Source organism: Molothrus aeneus, unplaced genomic scaffold, assembly GCF_037042795.1.
Source record: "Molothrus aeneus isolate 106 unplaced genomic scaffold, BPBGC_Maene_1.0 scaffold_35, whole genome shotgun sequence".
Taxonomy (NCBI): domain Eukaryota; kingdom Metazoa; phylum Chordata; class Aves; order Passeriformes; family Icteridae; genus Molothrus; species Molothrus aeneus.
Window position 1 is genome coordinate 2406906 of NW_027099016.1, and position 18381 is coordinate 2425286.

General features: G+C 55.2%; 1 protein-coding gene and 1 pseudogene across 1 annotated transcript; one reads left to right on the top strand and one right to left on the bottom strand.

Moving 5' to 3' along the window:
• The window catches only part of LOC136570628 (uncharacterized), a 98499-nt pseudogene extending 84617 nt beyond the window's left edge, over positions 1-13882 (top strand).
• Positions 416-12892, bottom strand: LOC136570561 (serine/threonine-protein kinase PAK 3-like). The gene is given in 12 exon segments (XM_066571034.1): positions 416-612; positions 654-831; positions 3755-3892; positions 4800-4996; positions 5422-5521; positions 5915-6032; positions 6790-6899; positions 7938-7986; positions 8818-8881; positions 9073-9760; positions 12097-12207; positions 12848-12892. Coding segments are annotated over 12 exon segments (1995 nt in total).
• Positions 13883-18381: the final 4499 nt, after the last annotated feature.

The window sequence follows — 18381 nt, forward strand, 5'->3', positions numbered from 1 at the left end:
AAGCCCCGGAGCCTCACTACTGCTACCCCTAATTAGGAGCATCAGTGCATCGCTTTGATTTCTCCCAAAAAGGGAAAACCGCCCCAAAGCCCTGTGGATGAGTGGGCGAGGGGAGAGATTTCTGACAGAAAACTAAAAACTCAGAGGAGGAAAATGAGATGTAAGTGAAGAGCCTTAAATCCCGCCTTCCCCCACGCCTCCCTCCTTCCAGCTGCACCTCCTACCCCGGCAGTGCCGGAGACAGGGAATGGGGCCGTGCTCACTTCATGCCCCGGGGCTTCTCCCTCTGCTCAGGGACAGGAGTCGTTCCCCTGCTGCACCCTGGGCTCTCTCCCACCGGAGACTTCTCCAGGAACTTCTCCAAGCTGAGTCCATCCCACGGGGCACAGCCCCCCTCCAAGTGCTGCAGCGTGGGTCACTGTGCCCCGGGGTCAGTCCTGCCAGGACAGGCTGCTCCAGCGGGGCCCCTCTGGCCACGGGGTCACAGCCTCCTCTCAGGCATCCCCGTGCTCCAGCGTGGCTGCTCCGGGGGCTGCAGGGGGATCTCTGCATCCCCATGGATCTGCAGGGGGATCTCTGCATCCCCATGGATCTGCGGGGAGATCTCTGCATCTGGCACCGCCATTTTTGGAGGCACCAGGAATAGGCTGAACTCTGCCTGAAGCTCTTCTCACATTCCCCACACCCTTCCCAGCACAGGGAGGGTTTTACCTCCTCACAGCTCCCCAGGCTGGGTTGGCAGCCCCTCCTCGTGTGGGATCTCTGGGGCTTTTCCTCCCCATTGGATTCCTGCGCCGTGGAGCTGTTCCAAATGGCCTCTTCCACGAGGTTCTGTGGCAGGGATTTGTTCTCCCTGGTCTCTGTCCGCAGCTCAGTGCCTGGGGGAGGAAGGACAAGGAGAGGAAGAGACAGGGAGAAGGGAAAAGGAAAAGGCAGGAAGAGAGGAAGGAACGAGAAGGAACAAGGGAGGAAGGAGATGGGAAAGGAACATGGATGGATGAAGGACAGAATGAGGAGAGGAAGGAGGGTGGACAAGGAGAAGATGGGATTTGCCTCCATGCCAGAGGGAAGGGGAAGGAGGTCCCCCCAGTCCATCCCTGGCAGGATGGCGTTGGCAGTGAGGCTGTCCTGCAGCGATGCTGGGCTGGGAGATGGAGCAGCAGGGAGGGGAAAGGGGCAGTGATTCCTCCTGCCCTGCCTGGCTGTCCCAGTCTGGAGCGTCCTGGCGCTGCCAAGGCCCTTGGAGCGTCCGGCACTCAGGAGCCCGGAGCTCACGGCTGCTTTATAAAGCTGACAAAGTCGGCAGGATGGGTCTGGGTATGATCTCAGCAAACTGGGTTTATTGGTACAGGAACAGGGGACAGAGCTGAACAGGGTCCAGGCACAAAGACAGGGTGCAAGCTGAGGGCACAGGGGGTTTTTATATGGGGTAGTGAGGGTGGAGCTGAGGGTCAGGGTCCAATGGATATAGGGGAAAATGGGGCAAAGGAGGGTTTAAGGGTCAGGACAGCTAATAGGGAAACAGGGGCAGAGGAATGCAGTAAACTGGGCGAATGAAGGGACAGAGAGGGAGAACATTCTAGGGACTAAGCAAAGATGGGTAACAGGGGTTGAACTAGGGTAATTAGGCCAACGGGCCAATGGGGTAACATAACTTTCCAAAAGTCAGCATGTACCAGCAAAGATCTATAGGAGAAGCAAGCTTCTCCCCATAACCTTTAAATCTATTCTTCTTATTAGGGACCAGTCCTCCACGGGTGGGAGATTGAGACTCCCATGGGCCTCCACACCAGTGCATCTTCCTTTTCCTCGCGGCCTCCTTCTCCTCCATCCAGACAAAGTTTAGGATTGACAAATCCTGGCTTTGGGGGAAGAACAAGGGGGTGAGTACCTTGGGTTTTGTGAGAAATGAGCCTCACTCTTTAGAATTTTTGAAAGTTTAATAAGGAATAATAAGGGACAAATCAGTAACAGCGCTGGGTGTTGGCAATGGCCAGAGGCACACTGGTTAACCACAGCAACTCTTCTTGTCTAGCTTCTCCATTGTATTGTTCAAATACATATTCATAATGATTATACATATTCAAACTTTTCCTGGAACTCATTTACATGTTCTAGGAATTCTTTAGGTTGGTTTGACCCCCAACTCGCCTTTTTAGAGCACGTGAAGGAATCCTGGATTGCTGTTTTGAGGGTTGTGTGTCACTGCCTCACAAGGGCCCCTGTTCTGTGGTTTCAGCAGGTGACAGTTATTGACAGTGGAAGGGTCAGTGGCAGGGGCCTCATCACATCCCTTCCTTAGATGTTATCTGACCATGCAGAGGCTTTTAGCTATTTCCACAAGAACTTTAAATGAACATTAGCTCTTTCACAAATATCTCTGAGTTGTTATTGTCAGTTAGTTACAAAAATAAAAGCATTAGTTCTTATTTCACAATTACAGCTACTTCTACAAAAGTTAACATTCTAATGCACAACACATGGCATCCACTTTAATATTTTGCAAAAGCCAAAACTATAATGTATGTTTTTCACACTGTCCTCAAACTGAAATGTCATCCATAAATGATGTTCTGAGGATATGAGCTACACAGGGGCCAGGGCATTGGCCACAAAAAGCTGACAAATTGTACTATAGCAAAAGCAGTTAAAAGTGATTACAAACTGTACTATATCAAACTCGTTGTGATTAAGAATATTTTGCAGAAGTCAATACATAATAGCAAAAGCCAACACTACCTAGTTATTTATAACAAACCCAGGGCAGGTTTTTCCCTTGCATGGAGCACCTGGGCCTTCCCCAGGCCCCTTCTGCCCTCCTGCAGAGCCGGTGGCATTTTCCAGCACACACAGTTTGTAACCAAGAGCCGGGTGCAGCCGAGAAGGCTCCAAGCGCCTCCTTCCAGGCTGACTCTGCAGGTGCCGAGGCTGCTCTGGGCTCTGCCAGGGCTCTGCTGGGGCTCAGCTCTGGGCCAGGCTGGGCCCGCTCTCCCCTCACATTGCTCCGGGCAGCTGAGTCACGGCGGGAGAAGGAAGGGACACGTCAGGGGAGTTGAGGTTTAAGAGAGTTTTTATTCATAAAACTTTCATAACAAACAGGCTGTTCTAACTACCATAACTAACTAGCAATGCTAACTACCCTAACTAACTGCCAGTGCTAACTACCATGACTAACTAATTGTCCTAACTACTGTAAGAAGAAGCTGTCCTCAAGTGCTTCATCTGCTCTGCTGCTCCCTCAGTTGCTTTGCTGCAGTGATCAGAGGGGTCAGGCTGGAGAGAGGCTTGGCTGATGAAAAAAACAGGTGCTGTCCAAAGCATAAAAAGGAAAGAAATGAACTGTTACTTTCCAGAGTCAAGTTCCTCACAGGCTCTGTTGCAACAGGACAAAGGGAAATGGTTTGAACATCGAGGGAAGCAGGCTCAGATTAGATCTAAGGAAGAATTTTTTAACCGGGAGAGTGGGGAAACACTGACAGAAGGTGCCCAGAGATGTGGGAGGTGCCTCCTGCCTGGAAACATCCAAGCTCAGGTGAGGCAGGGCTCTGAGCCCCCTGAGCTGCTTGAAGATGTCCCTGCTCGCTGTGGGGCACCAGGTCCAGATGAGCTCGAAAGGAGCCTGCCAGGCCACAGCAGGCGAGGATTCTGCTCGCTCTGCGCGTGGAACGCAGCGAGACTGGAGACTATCGGAGGGGGCCCCACAAGAAAACCCCTCCCTGGCGCTGCTGCTTCCCCTGCAGCCCTTGGCTCTCACCTGCAGCAGCTCCTGGGCAGCCCAGCGCCGCTCCTCGTCCGGCTCCAGGCTGCACTCGAGGAAGTCCCGCAGCAGAGCCGACAGGCGCCGGGGCTCCTGCAGCTGCGGGGTCCCGTTCTGCCGGATCAGAGCGCGAGCCTGCAGGGAAAGCAAACTCAGTGCTCTGCCAGCTTCCTTCACACCCACACGGGCTCACATCCACCCCGGGGCCTCAGCCCCAGCTCCAGGGGCACTTTCCTCCCTGCCAGAGATGCTGCTCAGAGCTCATTTTGCTATGCCAAGCAAAAAACCCAAACCCTGGGGCTGCCACAGCCACTGCAACATCCAAATGATCTCGCCTTGAGAGCCAGTTTCATTGGCTGGCTTTGTTAGTAGGAACCTCCATCAGAAATAGCCCATTTTGCTTCTCCAAATATGGACACCAGCTTTACAGGCCATTTTCCAGATTCACTGTGGTTTGCCTGTGTTATTTCAGAGGATTCTTCCATCAAGTGCATTTCTGCAGTGCCACTGACACTCAAGTAAATGCATTCCTGATGCCCCATCCCAGAAACTGCCAGGCAAGAAACAGGAGGTTTGTGATGCTGAAAGCTCAGGCTTGGTGACACAGAAAAAGTAGCTTGGACTAGGAAAGAAATATGTTAGACTATGGGGATGTTCAACCATCATCTTCATGTTTTCAACAAGTTTCCCAGTGAGAAGAATCAGGGGAGATCATCTTGCAAAACCTCTTTTAGAAACTCCTGCAGAAATCTTGTTGGGTTTGGGGCTGGGATTTGGGGATGGTGTGGGGTTTTCTTGCAAGATAACATTAGAGCTGATGCACTTGCTTCATATTTCCAGGTCATCCTCTCAGCTAGAAGAGCTGCAACAATGAAAAGCCCAAAGCAAATTGTTGCTGGAGACTGCAGAAAATTCGTCTGTGTGGAGGCACAAGTCCTCTGGGAATTCCCTTCCCATGTGCAGAAACCTCCAGCTGCTGCTCCCAGTGCAGGGTCCCCCTGTGCTCGCAGCCTCTGCAGCCCCTGGAGAATTTGCCTCTTACCATGGCCGCCGTTTCCCTGAAGTAAGGAGGTTCTCCTTCCACCATCTCGATGGTCACAATGCCAAAGGACCAGATGTCCACCTTGGGGCCATAAGGAGATCTGGTCACAACTTCTGGGGCCATCCAGTGAGCAGTGCCCACCATGGAGCTGCGCTGGTCCTGCTCAGGGCTGAGCTGAGCGCAGAGGCCAAAATCAGCTGAGGACAGAAACAAACCCTGTCAAAGGCAGCTGCAATGAGGAAACCAAGCACAAAGATTCAATCTACTGCACGCTCAATCTGAGACTGCAGTAGTGAAGTCAGCTGGAAAAGTCCTTAGGGCTGTAGCCAAGGAAAGATGGAACTGGGTCCTTCAAGAAACCCTCAGCTTTCCTGCAGTGGCTTTTACTGATTCCCTTGGAGCTTTAGATTCCCACTGCTGCCCCTCTGGAAGGGCCATGGCCAGAACAAAGGCACTGCTGGCCCCCTGCTCCTCTCCTGAGCTCTCTGCAGGGGCAGCCGCTCTCAGCTGGCAGCAGGGGCCAGGCAGTGCCCCCAGCAGCCCTTGTGGGGCTCTGGCCCTCCCTGGGAAGCAGCCCCAGCCCCGCAGCCCGGGAGCGCCGTGCCTGGCCAGGAACACCCACCCAGCCTGACAGAGCCGTCCATGCCCAGGAGGATGTTGGAGCTCTTCAGATCCCTGTGGATCACCCGGTTGGAATGGAGGAAATCCAGGCCCTGCAGACACTGAGAGAGAACAAGAAACACGAGGGCAAAAACCAATGGCTGGAATATATCACACCAGAAAGGACAGCTCAGAATTCTGCCAGCAGCAGCTTTGCTGTGACAGGCCAGGAGTGCAGTGCACACAAGCTCCAGGCAAACGGTTCAAGGCAAAGCTGAGAACAGCAAATCAAATCCAAAGCACACAGAGAGTACCACAACAGCAGGAGAGAGAACAAGAACAGAGTAGAAGTGCAGTGATGCTGGAAGGCCATTCACTGCAGAGGCTCTTTCTTCTCCAGCTCATGAAAACAACACAGAAACAAAGCCCTGAGCATGGAGCCACTCCTGTTCTCACGCCCTGTTTGGAAGGACCATCGTGTCCCAGCCATGGGAGTGACAAGCAGGATCCCTCACCTCCCGACTGACAGCTGCCATCTCTCCTTCATCCATGCGCGTCTGTCTGACAACGTCCCGCAAAGTTCCTCCATCCATGTATTCCATCACCAGCCAGAGATCTCCATCCACAAGGAAGCTGGAAGAGGAAAACAATGGCATGGAGATGAAAGTGCAGAGCACAATTCTCCCATGGAAAAGCCTGGAGGGGAGTTTTGTTTCCAGGTCACTTGTCAGTGAGGACAGAATCAGATGGAGAGACATTCCTGCCAGGCTGCCCAGCCCTTGGAATCTGCACAGTCTAAAGGGGAAGGAGACACCTGTGAGAAAGGAGAGGCCTTAGATGGCAAGCAGGTGAAAAATGCAGTTTAGCAACAGCCCAGATCAATATGGAATCACAACACTTGGCCCCAGCTGGTTCAGCTTCTGAACTCATCAGTTCCACCATTCCCTCCAGAACAAGGCAACACAACTGCCAGGGTTATCCAGGGCAGGAGGTCATGCAGCACTTGGGACAAAAGCAGTCAGAAAACCTTTCAGAAAGTCCCTTCATAAACAGGCAAGGCCAGTGAAAAATGGGCAAATGAGGCATTTCTGGAAACAAGAACTTGGTCTTCCTGGCATCTGTAGCAATGGAAAAGGGCTGGGAAGAAGAAGCCAAGGGAAATAATTTCTGCTGTGGTTTATCAGCACTTGCTGAGAGACACAGCAAATGGGGTCAACTTGAAGGAAAAACCAAAGCAAAGCAACAAAAGCACATGGAGGGAGTGAACTGCCAGGCTGTTGGTTTGGGAAGATGTGGCTGGGTCAGGCATTTTCAAAACAGGCTACAGACTCCGGATGCCAGGAAAGGTTAACGCAGGGCCCGGGCTCGGGATCAGAGCTGAATCACTCACCTGTCCAAAGAGTTGACAATGTTGGGGTTCTTCTTGTCCTTCAGGAGCAGGATCTCATTCACAGCTCGTTCCCTGTTCTGCCCTCTGAGACTCATTTTCTTGATGGCCACCTGAAGGGACATTGCAGCCTTTAACTGGAGGAGTCTGTGGCAGGAGGCCACAGCAAACACGGAGTGAGTCTTTGTGGAGCGACGGAGCCGGGCTGTGCCAAACTGCCTTGGGATGGGACACAGAGCTCAGCAAGGGCCATTCCCACAGCCCATTGCTCTGCCAGCTGGGGGCTGCTTACAGGACACATGGCCAGAGACATTTGGCCTTGCAAGCTCTGCAGAAATGGTCCCTCAGCTGTCAGCCTCAAAGCTCTAACAACATTCTCTGCACCTACAGTCTTCTCAAATGGCCTCAACACTCCTACTATTATTATTCAAACCCATTTTGCAAGCAGGAGGTAATTCTGGTTCTGTGAAAACAGAGCAAAACAGCCAGGAACCCCTTAGCAATTCTATGGGATTTGGTCATGATTTCAGATCCAGCTGCTCTGTTTGGGATTGCACAAGAAAGCAGACACGCACACCCATTGCTCAGGTGATCCCTGTCACAGGCTGTCACTGACACCAGACCAAACACAACTTCAGGGTTTAGGAGAGAGCTTTGCTCTGGACATCCATCTCCTCATTTCTCTCCCTCTCTCTCTGTGAACAGCTGAAGGAGGACTAAAACCCCAAATTGAGCTCAAGCAGGATCTCTGCCTAATTAGGCCTTGAGGTAGCCTTTGAAAATGAAAGGCAGGATGGACATAATAGTGTTATAGTTTAGCTAAGAATAGCTAGATAATGTTCCTATCTGAGGCTGGGATGAAGATAAATTGAGCCTCAGTCTCCAGAAGCTGATGCATTCACACTTTTAGATATGAAGGCCAAGCCAGCGTGTCCTGCTCTGACAGACACCGCTGCCCTCCTTGCATTCCTTTGGCGCTTCAGAAGGACCAAGTCTGTCCCAGCTGTGCTCTGCAGGCTGACACTGCTCTGCCTTCAGAGGAGCAGCCTGGGCAGGAAAGCTCTGCTGGCCCCCAAAGCTGCAGCCACAGCTCCCAGCAGAGGGGAAAGCCCTGGAGAGCTGCCAGGCGTGCTGGGCGTGTTGGCACTGACCTCTCCTCCAGTGGCCCTGTCGAGTCCTTTATAAACGGTTCCGAAAGCCCTGGAGACAAAACAGCAGAGAAGAAAGAAGCAGCGCTTTAGGCCCTGGCAGGGAAAGCCAGCCCAGACAGGAGATCTCTGCTGCCTGCAGCGTTCACAAACACCTGGGTGCATCGACCCTTCCAACAACAGCACAGCAGCCACCAGCCCTCTGCCATGCAAGGTGTGCAGGAGAAAACTGAGACCCAACACAAAGGAATTGGGCTGGAGAAAATCCCAAATGTCCACCCTGAATTGCTTTAGTTCAAAACCTGAGGTGAGAAATGGGTGTCTAAAGACCTGGAAAAGAATGCATTTCATCCTTTTCCATTTCCTGCCTAAGACCTGCAGGTTCCACAAGGGCCCTGCCATCAGGCAGGTGATGCTTTTTCCCCCCAAGTGCATCAGCTCTGTGTCTGTTACTGAATGGATGGGGTCTGCTACCTGTGCTAGAATAGAGCACTTATTAGTTCATCTCTGGTTTCTGTTTCTAAACCATTAGGTTGATAATCCTGACCAGTGGATAGTTTTTGAAGGAAAATATTTGAAAGAAATCTTCTTGAGAACTGTTTTCTGACAGTCACCAGATGGTGAGTTGCTCTTTTAGGCAATCCAGTTCCAGGGACAGAAGATCTTCCAGGTCCTGCTCCTTGCTGCAGGCAGGACACTGCCAGCCTCAGGGGCCTTTGACGGCGCCTTCTGACCACAGTTATCAATTCTGATCAGGACTGAGAGACAGCAGGATGGTAGCCCAGTGTCTGAAGGTGCTTGGAGCTCTCCTGACTTCTCACCTGATCCTGCACCAGCACAACACCCGGCCCTGCTTGTGCAGCAGTAGTTGCCGTGCACTTACCCTTGGCCAATCTGCTCCACTTCCAGGTATTTCTCGGCAGGCTCCGCCTCGCTCACGGTGTTCCCTGAAAGAAACCACGTGGAAGACGCTCCCTCCCAGAGTGAGACCCCGCCTTGCAGCAGAGCCACAACCAGCCCCACTCCCTGGGGCCGTGAGCCCCTTGGTGTCAGCTGGGGAAGGACAATCAATGGCTCGGTGACATTCAGCTGCAGAGCAACACTGGGTGCAGCTGATGCCCAGACACACACACAGCACCTGCTCGGGCACCCAGGAACAGAGCAGACGTACTCAGCTGCATCAGGCACCACTCCCCTCTCCCCTCTGGCTGCCCGGCTGTGCTGCTGTCAGAATGTTCAGCCCAGGATCCCACAGCGGAGGGAGGTTCATTGTCCTCTTCCCAAGCAGAGGGAGCTTCTCCATCCTCTTCCCAAAATGCTGCAGCTTCTCCATCCTCTTCCCAAAACGCTGCAGCTTCTCCATCCTCTTCCCAACACGCTGGAGGTTCGCCATCCTCTTTCCAAGCCAGGGGATGTTTGCTGTCCACTTCCCATGCTGGGAGATGTTCACTCTCCTCTTCCCAAGCCACAGGATGTCCTCCATCCTCATCCCACACTGGGAGACATCCATTGTCCTCATCCCACTCCGTGGGAGCTTGGCCACTCTGGTCCCACACCAGGGGACATCCACCGTCCTCGTCCCAGGCCGGGAGATGTCCCCTGTCCTTGTCCCACCCCGCGGGAGCCTCGCCGTTGCATTCCCACCCCGCGGGATGTTCGCCCTTGTCTCCCAGAGCAGCGGGAAGTTCACTGTCATCTCCCGGCACTGAGGGAAGTTCACCATCGTCCCCCAGAGCAGCGGGAAGCTCACTGCTGTCTTCCTCCTCTTGGGCCTCCTCTTCGGAAGCAGAGGGAGCCCCAGGAGGTGCTGGTGCTGCTTCTGTGCCCTGTGGACAGACGGCAGCGTGAGGGACGGGAAGTTCTATCTCAGTTATCACCTTATTTATCCTCAGCTGCACATCCAGCTGCACTAAGCAGAAATGGGGTTTGGAGCTGTTCCAACTAAAAATGGGCTAAAGTCGACATTGCCACTTATTGTTGGGAATTCGATTTTCCACCATAGCTAAAGCCAGCAAGCAATCCTCTGCCTGCAAAACCAGACCTGCAGCTCTTCAAAAGCTCTTCAGCAGAAAATGAGAAAACTGATGGGAATTCCTTTGCTGCTGCTGCTGCTGCCGCAAAGACACTGACAGGAACTTTCCTTCAGCCTCCCAGGCTGGCCCTTGACTGCCACATGCCGAGCTCACAACTTGCTGCACAATTCCAAACACCAAAGGTTCCTTTCCCACTCACCGAAGGAGGAGCTGCTCGGAATCCAGACAGGAGGTGCCCTGCAATGGGAGAGGGAACATGAACCCGATGCTGTTAGGAGAAAAACTGCCAGTGCTGGGGAATGCCACGGAGCAAGGCAACCCCAAGAGAGCATTTTGCTTTCACTGCATCCCTCCAGGAGCCACAGTCCCTTCCCACAGCAAGCAAGAGAACAAGCACAAAACACTGGGCTGGGTCAGTTCTTGGCTGGAGCAGCAAAGGGAGGGAGTTCCAGGCTCTGCTGGCACAGACTCCCTGCTTGAGGGAACAGAACCCCCCAGGGCTCATTGCAGATGCTGTGCACGCCCCACTGGCTGCAGACACCCCCTTTTTCAGCTGCAGCTGCTGGCAGGAGCTCTCCCAAAGCAATGGTGTCTTCATGGCAATTTGGTTCCAAAGTCAACTCAGCTCCAGAGGAAGAACAGAAAGCACACAGCAAGCCCAAAGCCACAGATGCTGCACCGAGGGAAAACCTCAACTTACGTGCCAAGTGGGTTAAAAAATACCCCGAATAAGCCACAGAGTACAGAGTGCAAACTGCAGCAGCCACGTGCTGGATCATTTTGGCTGCGCTGCACACGCCTGCAGCCTGTAGCCCTGCAAGCACAGAAGGACAGGGCTGGGCTGGCTGCTGAGAATGCCTCGGGCAGGAGGATCCTCCGGCAGCGAGCCCAGAGCCACTCTGGGCACTGAGGCCTCCGTGTCCCACAGCAACGGGAACACCACGGCGACGTGGCGCTGTTCCTGTGACATCCCAGCAGCAGCTCACGCAGAAACCGCCTGGAAGGTTCTCCTGTGTCACAAAGGAGCACAAAGAACCCTCCCAGGGCACAGCCCATGGCCCAAAGGATGCAAGACGAACTCGGAAAATGCAGCAAACAAGGACACCCCATAGCCCAGCCTGAACACTGAGGAGAACAAGGACGGCACCAAAGCAAAGGAAACGTGACCTTTAGTCACTGATACTCCTGACTAAAAGCAGCAAGCCTTGTTCCATCTGGGATCTTTGTTCTAGTTCTAAAAACAAGCAAGGTCCTCCACTCTAAATACACAGAAGGCAGGAACTGGGGACGAGGTGGGATTAGGAAGGAGGAGGAGGAGGAGGGAGAGAGGAAAAGGAGGAGCAGGAAGAGGAGGAGCAGGAGCAGGAACAGCAGGAACAGGAGGTTCCAGTGCCCCCTGTGGCCGCAGCCACGGGACCATCGCCCCCACCTCGTCTTGCAGCTCAGTGGGGAGGGGGAGCTCGTCCCAAATCTATCGGGGGGTCCCCGAGAGGGTTTTTTATTGGGGTGTGTTTGGAGCTCGCAGATTGTGGAATTGACCCCAAATATCATCTGGTGTCTCTGGGAGGTTTTGTTTTCTCTGTGTGTGTAGGTTTGGATCTTGCAGGAGCCCAAAGCTGAGCCCCTTGTGGGATATTTGGGGGCCCACGTGGCCATTGCCCAGTATGGGCAGGGGAGGACATTGGTCCTGGGGACCCCTGGGAGAGCAGAGGAGGGGAACCCCTGGGACCCCCAGAGTGGGGAGAGCAGAGAGGGGCAATCCCAGAGCTGGGGGACCCCGGCAGACTGGAAAGGGGGGGAGCCTGGAGAGGAGGGACCCCTGGGATCCCTGGGATCTCAAAGTAGAGCATCAGGGGAGAAGAGCCCCCATGGACCCCTAAAAGCCCCTGAATCATCCCTGAGCAGGACGCTGGAGAATGGAAAACCCCTGGAACCATTGGACCCCCATGATCCTAAGGAAAGGAAACCTCTGGAACCCCAAAAGTGGAGAGATCAGCAATAGGGAACTGCTGGGAGAGTTTTTTGGGGCTGAATCTTGACATTGTGGGGATTTTCATGGACAGAAGACTCCTGCTGACTTCTAGAGATGGACCTGGCCAGGAGGAGCCTCTACTCCAAGGCGCTCCCACCTTGGTTTCCCCAAACCAGGGTCTGTCATTCCCAAGCTGTGGCTGGACGGAGGAGGAGGAAAAGCCCCAGAGATTCCGCACGAGGAGGGGCTGCAAACCCAGCCCAGGGAGCTGCAGGGAGGAAAGAGCCCCCCTGAGCCAGGAAGGCGGCCGGAGATCCAGCCAGAGCTCAGAGCTGGTGGAGAAGCCTCATGGCAGGGAGAAGCCCCACAAGTGCTTGGAATGTGGGAAGGGTTTCAGCTACAGCTCCACCCTGATGGAACACCTGAACATCCACACTGGGGAGAGGCCCTGGGAGTGTGGGGAATGTGGGAAGAGCTTCAGTGGGACCTCCGACCTCAGCAAGCACCACAAGACCCACACTGGGGAATGGCCCTAGGAGTGCTTGGAATGTCAGAAGAGCTTCAAGTGGGATTCAGAGATCGTCACTCAGCAGCACTTCCACACCAGGGAGAGGCCCTGCGAGTGTCCCGAGTGTGGGAAGGGCTTCGTGCACTGCTGCAGCTCCATCCCCCATGGGAGGATCCGTGCTGGATGATCCCCAGTGACCCCCGTTGGGCAGAGCCCTGGTGACCCCTGTTCTGGGTGATCCGTGTTGGATAGGGGGAAGGTGCTGGAGAGATTTCTTTCCCTTCTCCTTGTGCTGCTGTGATTTGGTTGGTAATAAATTCCCTCCCTGTGTCCTGGCCAGGTCTGTTGTGCCCGTGCCGGATTTGCTGAGGGATCTCTCCCGGTCCTTGTACTGACCCACGTCATTGTCAAAGTGCATGAACAGTTGCCGGTTGTAGATGAACATTACCTGTCCCCTGTTCCTGTACCAATAAACCCAGTTTGCTGAGATCATACCCAGACCCATCCTGCCGACTTTGTCAGCTTTATAAAGCAGCCGTGAGCTCCGGGCTCCTGAGTGCCGGACGCTCCAAGGGCCTCGGCAGCGCCAGGATGCTCCAGAGTGGGACAGCCAGGCAGGGCAGGAGGAATCACTGACCCTTTCCCCTCCCTGCTGCTCCATCTCCCAGCCCAGCATCGCTGCAGGACAGCCTCACTGCCAACGACATCCTGCCAGGGATGGACTGGGGGGATCTCCTTCCCCTTCTCTCTGGCATGGAGGCAAATCCCATCTTCTCCTTGTCCACCCTCCTTCTTCTCCTCATTCTGTCCTACATCCATCGATGTTCCTTTCCCATCTCCTTCCTCCCTTGTTCCTGCCTTTTCCTTTTCCCTTCTCCCTGTCTCTTCCTCTCCTTGTCCTTCCTCCCTCACACACTGAGCTGCGGACAGAGACCAGGGAGAACAAATCCCTGCCACAGAACCTCGTGGAAGAGGCCATTTGGAACGGCTCCACCGCACAGGAATCCAATGGGGAGGAAAAGCCCCAGAGATCCCACATGAGGAGGGGCTACCAACCCAGCCTGGGGAGCTGTGAGGAGGTAAAAGCCTCCCTGTGCTGGGAAGGGTGTGGGGAATGTGAGAAGAGCTTCGGGCAGAGCTCAGCCTATTCCTGGTGCCTCCAAAAACGGCGGTGCCAGATGCAGAGATCCCCCTGCAGATCCATGGGGATGCAGAGATCCCCCTGCAGATCCATGGGGATGCAGAGATCCCCCTGCAGATCCATGGGGATGCAGAGATCCCCCTGCAGATCCATGGGAATGCAGAGATCCCCCTGCAGCCCCCGGAGCAGCCACGCTGGAGCACGGGGATGCCTGAGAGGAGGCTGTGACCCCGTGGCCAGAGGGGCCCCGCTGGAGCAGCCTGTCCTGGCAGGACTGACCCCGGGGCACAGTGACCCACGCTGCAGCACTTGGAGGGGGGCTGTGCCCCGTGGGATGGACTCAGCTTGGAGAAGTTCCTGGAGAAGTCTCCGGTGGGAGAGAGCCCAGGGTGCAGCAGGGGAACGACTCCTGTCCCTGAGCAGAGGGAGAAGCCCCGGGGCATGAAGTGAGCACGGCCCCATTCCCTGTCTCCGGCACTGCCGGGGTAGGAGGTGCAGCTGGAAGGAGGGAGGCGTGGGGGAAGGCTGGATTTAAGGCTCTTCACTTACTTCTCATTATCCTGCTCTGAGTTTTTGGAGTTTTCTGTCAGAAATCTCTCCCCTCGCCCACTCATCCACAGGGCTGGGGCAGTTTTCCCTTTTTGGGGGAAATCAAAGCGATTCCTTGATGCTCCTAATTAAAGGTAGCAGTAGTGAGGCTCCAGGGCTTCCCGCTGACCGGAGCCACCGAAGCCGCAGTGCTTCGGCAAAGCCATGGCGGGAGGTGCGGAGAAGTTTGTTTGTGTTTTCAGCTCAATCCCCTCGGGCCCGGGCCCGTTCCAGGGCTGTTCCTCATCTCCGGCTCTGCCCTCACGCAGCCCGGGGGGCCCTGAGAGCGCGGGGCGAGGCTGTGCCGTGTGCAGAGCCCGCCCCTGGCTGCGATTGGCCGCCGGTGCCGTCAGTCGTGGTTCTGGCGCGCTGATTGGTGGGATCGGGGCGGGGCAGGGCCCCGGTGGCGGCCTGAGGGTGGCCGTGGCTCGGCAGCGGCGCCACTGGCGGAGCGTCTGTGCGGGCCCGGGAGCGGCGGCAGCGGCCGGAGCGCGGTGAGGCGGCGGCGGCGGAGCTGGGAGGCGGCCGCAGCGCAGGTGGGAGCCGCGCTGGGTTGTGCGGGGTCTCGGGGCTCGCTGCGGGTCTCGGTGGCGGCAGGGGGCTCAGGCGGGTTCGTTGTGCCGTGTCCGGCGCGTGTTGCCGCTGGCGTGAGGGCGCTGCGGGAGCGGCTGCCCGCGGTCTCCTTGCGGCCGCTGCCTCGGCAGGAGCCGCTGCCGGAGCAGCGCTGGCTCGGCCCGGTTCCTGTGGCTGGGACAGAGGCGGCTGCCCCGTGCCCGGGGCTGTGCGGGACATTCACGTGGCCGGAGGTTTCTGTGCCTAGAGGAGACAGAGGAGTCCTGTACAAGTGACTTTATTGCTGAGCAGAGGGAGAGGCCGTGGGGCATTTGCCGTGCGCTCTCTGCCATTGTTGTAGTTCGCAGCCTCCTTTTTATCCTCATTTTCCCGGCCTCATCGCCCTCTCCCTTTGCCCACTGGCTGCGGTACTTGGACGGTTCAGACCTCCCGATCCGCCAACTGCATGTCCTCGTTAATGTGCACCCCCACTTTTGTAGAACAGCCGATATTCCTGGCTCTGTTAAGTCTTTGTTCTTTTTCTCAAAGTTCATTAATTTAGAGGAATTTTGAGCAGCAGTCCGTGTCAGTTTCCTATTAGATCCAGATTCCTTCCCCTTTGGAGTTAATTAGCTCCACACTCCTGGATTTCCTTCTCAGCCTTTTCCAGACCAGGTGTCTCCAGCTGTGCCGGGGGCAGTGTCTGGGGTAGCTGTTGGTTGCTGTTTGCTGCTGGGCGTTGATGTTTTGTTGCTGGTCGTTATCTCTGTGGGTGTCTTTTGGGCTATTCCCAGTCTGTAGAGATGTTGAACTCATCTCTGTTGAGTGGTGTAACATCCTTTAAATAAAACCTTTAAAATTCCTTTCCCCAAGGCAGAGACAAACGAGCCTGAGAGAAATAAGATTTAAAAGAACCAAAATGGGTACATTTTGCAGCAATGCAGTCGCAGTCAGCCCAGAGTGTGGGTGTGAGTGAGCCCCAGAGTGGAATTGTGCCGTGGTGCTCCCCAGCAGCTGTGGCAGTGCAGGCCCAGCCAGCGCTGAAGCTGCAGCAGTGGCAGCAAGGCTTGGCCCAGTGGCTGGAGGTGCCAGAGGAGGGTGGCCAGGATTTCCGAGGGTTTGAGCAGAGGATCTGTGGGCAGGCCCAGGGGCTTGGCCCGCTGTGGAGCCCTGGCTGCTGCTGCGTTGCCTTCAGGGCAGGCTCAGTGGGGGCTCCCATGGTCCTGCTGCAGGCGGGAAGTGCAAATCTCCGGGGCTTCAGAGCCCCTGAGGCCAGGCTGAGGGGTCCCCCGGTGTTCAGCTGTGCTGGCGGCTGTTTCTGGCCTCAGGGACACTTGGCATGGGCCCCTTGGCCACCAGTGGTGCTGCTTTGCACTCCTTAGGCAGGAGCCGATGTCCTGGCTGGGTGTTGGCAACAGCAAAGTCCCAGGGCAAGCTCTGTGCCAGCCCAGCTTCCTGTGGGAGAATATACCTTGATCTCTGATCCAGTGCTTGCTGAAGCAGTCAGAATTGCTTTTGCCCCCCTGTTAGGTGCCATGGTGTCATCAGAAGATATTGAAGCCTTCCTGCCCAGGGCATTTCAGTGCCAGGCTCTTACAAGCACCCAGAGCTCGGCGGGTTGAGCTGAGCATGGGGCGGTGACCTGCGCTTTGTCTGATTCCCCTTCCTTAATAACAGCCTATCTTGTAGCTCTTTTCCCTTCTGCTGCCCTTGCAGAGCCATCCACGAACACATTTTCTCCCTCAGTCCAGGGATTGTCCCATCAATCTCTCCCAGCCTGGGTCTGGAGCTCTGTCCCTTGAGTGCAGTCCTGGGTTTCTTGCCAGCCCCTCTCCAGGCTGTTCAAACAGGAGCTGGGTTAAACCCTTGCCCTGTCCTCAGTTCTGAATCCTCCTGTGCCACTGAACAAGTTTCATACTGTAATAACCGAGCCCTGCTCATCCATTTAGAGGCTCTTTTGGTTGTCAGAGCTTTAACTTGATGCCAGACTTGAACTCTAGGAGATCCTCCTGTTGTCATCAGTTTTCAGGCCTCAGTTCCCATGTGAGCTGTGTCTGCACAATTCTGCAGACATTGAGTGTTTAACCCACTCTGGCCACTGGGTTAAACATTTTAACACAAGAATTCTTCGGCATGGCCCTGTTTAACATCCACCTATAATTAAAATTCTTTCTCCCTGTCTAGGAAGGCCAGGGCAGGAGCCTCAGTTAATCTGCTTTTTAACACTTGAAAATTCTGTGATTCCTCCTTGTGTCCATCCATCCAGTTTCTTGACTGGAGTGTTGTAGGGAGAGATCCCTGGCTCCAAAGCCCTGCCTTTAAGAGAGAGTCAGTAATAAGCTGTAAGCCCTTCCTTCCCTCTCTTGGAATAGGGTATTGATTTTAAATCAATACAAGCAACCTCTTGTCCTTGTTGCTTCAAAGTAATTTGGTGAGGCTCCATATCTAATTTTCCCTCTTTCCCTGGACTGTCCACATTTGTGGGTTCACTTCAGCATAGGCCTTGCCAGACATTTGACACATAAGTACAACATAATAAGCCTCTGTATCACCTTTTACAATATAAAAATCCAGCCACCAAATTCCTTCCCAGTAAATTGCAATCACAGTAGGAAGAAAAAGAAATTAATTTATTTCAAGCCTATCCCCTACATCTCCTAGTAGTGGTTGATGAAATCATACCTGCTCATCTTTCCCACTTATTCCCTTAATAATTAAACCATGCCTTTCCTATTTTGCCCATTAGGTCTAAGATTCAGAGTGGATTGAGAGGCCCCTGTGTCCATCAGGAGAGGCCTCCTCTCAATGCAGACCCACCTGAATGTTCTCAAGGGCTCCAGTGTGGAGGGTCCCTGGTGTGATGGGAGCTGTGACAGCCCTGCCAATCCATGTCCATCAAGGGGTGGACTTGCTGGTCCTGAGGGTGCTGCTGTCTGTGCTTGCAGTGTCCTTGTGCCCTGCAGCTGGAGCCCTGATTCCTTGCCAGGGGCTGTTTGGGTGGGCTGTCCCCTGCCGAGGAGGGCAATGCCTCTGCCGGGTGCTTGTGGCCGAGCCCGTGCCCTGGGTGCTGGGGCCCCCTTGGGCCCTGGGGTTGATCCCTCAGGGGCTGTAGGAGCTCTGCCCTGGCCTTTGCCTTCAGCCTGGCCTTTTGCTGCTCCCTTCTTGCATTCACCTGCTGGGCCTTTGTGCCCAAGTGCTGCAGGGCCTTCTTGTGCCCCTCCTGCAGCCCCCCTCAGTGCCTGTGGGTGCTCATCCTCTGAGAGCTGCTGAGCTTTCTGCAAAATCATTCGTTTCTGTGGTGATCCCAACAAAAGAAAAGAAAAGAAAATCTCAGTCCTTCCATGTATAATCCACATTTCCCAGGTGTTCCTTGCTCGTCGTCCCTGTGCTCAGGGTGCCCTCCCCAGCCCGTATCCCAGAGCCGGTCCCTGTCCTGCCGCAGTGTCCAAAGGCGCCCCCCGGCGGGCAGGGCCGGCAGCTCCACGGGGCCGGGCAGCGGCCGGGGCGTCCCGCAGCCTCCTGGGGGCCGGGGGCCACTGCCGGCCCTGCCCGGGGCTGGTGGGGTCAGGCAGCGCCCGGCGCTGAGCCCCGGCTGCCCCACAGCCCCGGCCCGGCCCCGCAGCTCCCCCCAGGCCCCCAGCCCGTGCTCCCGG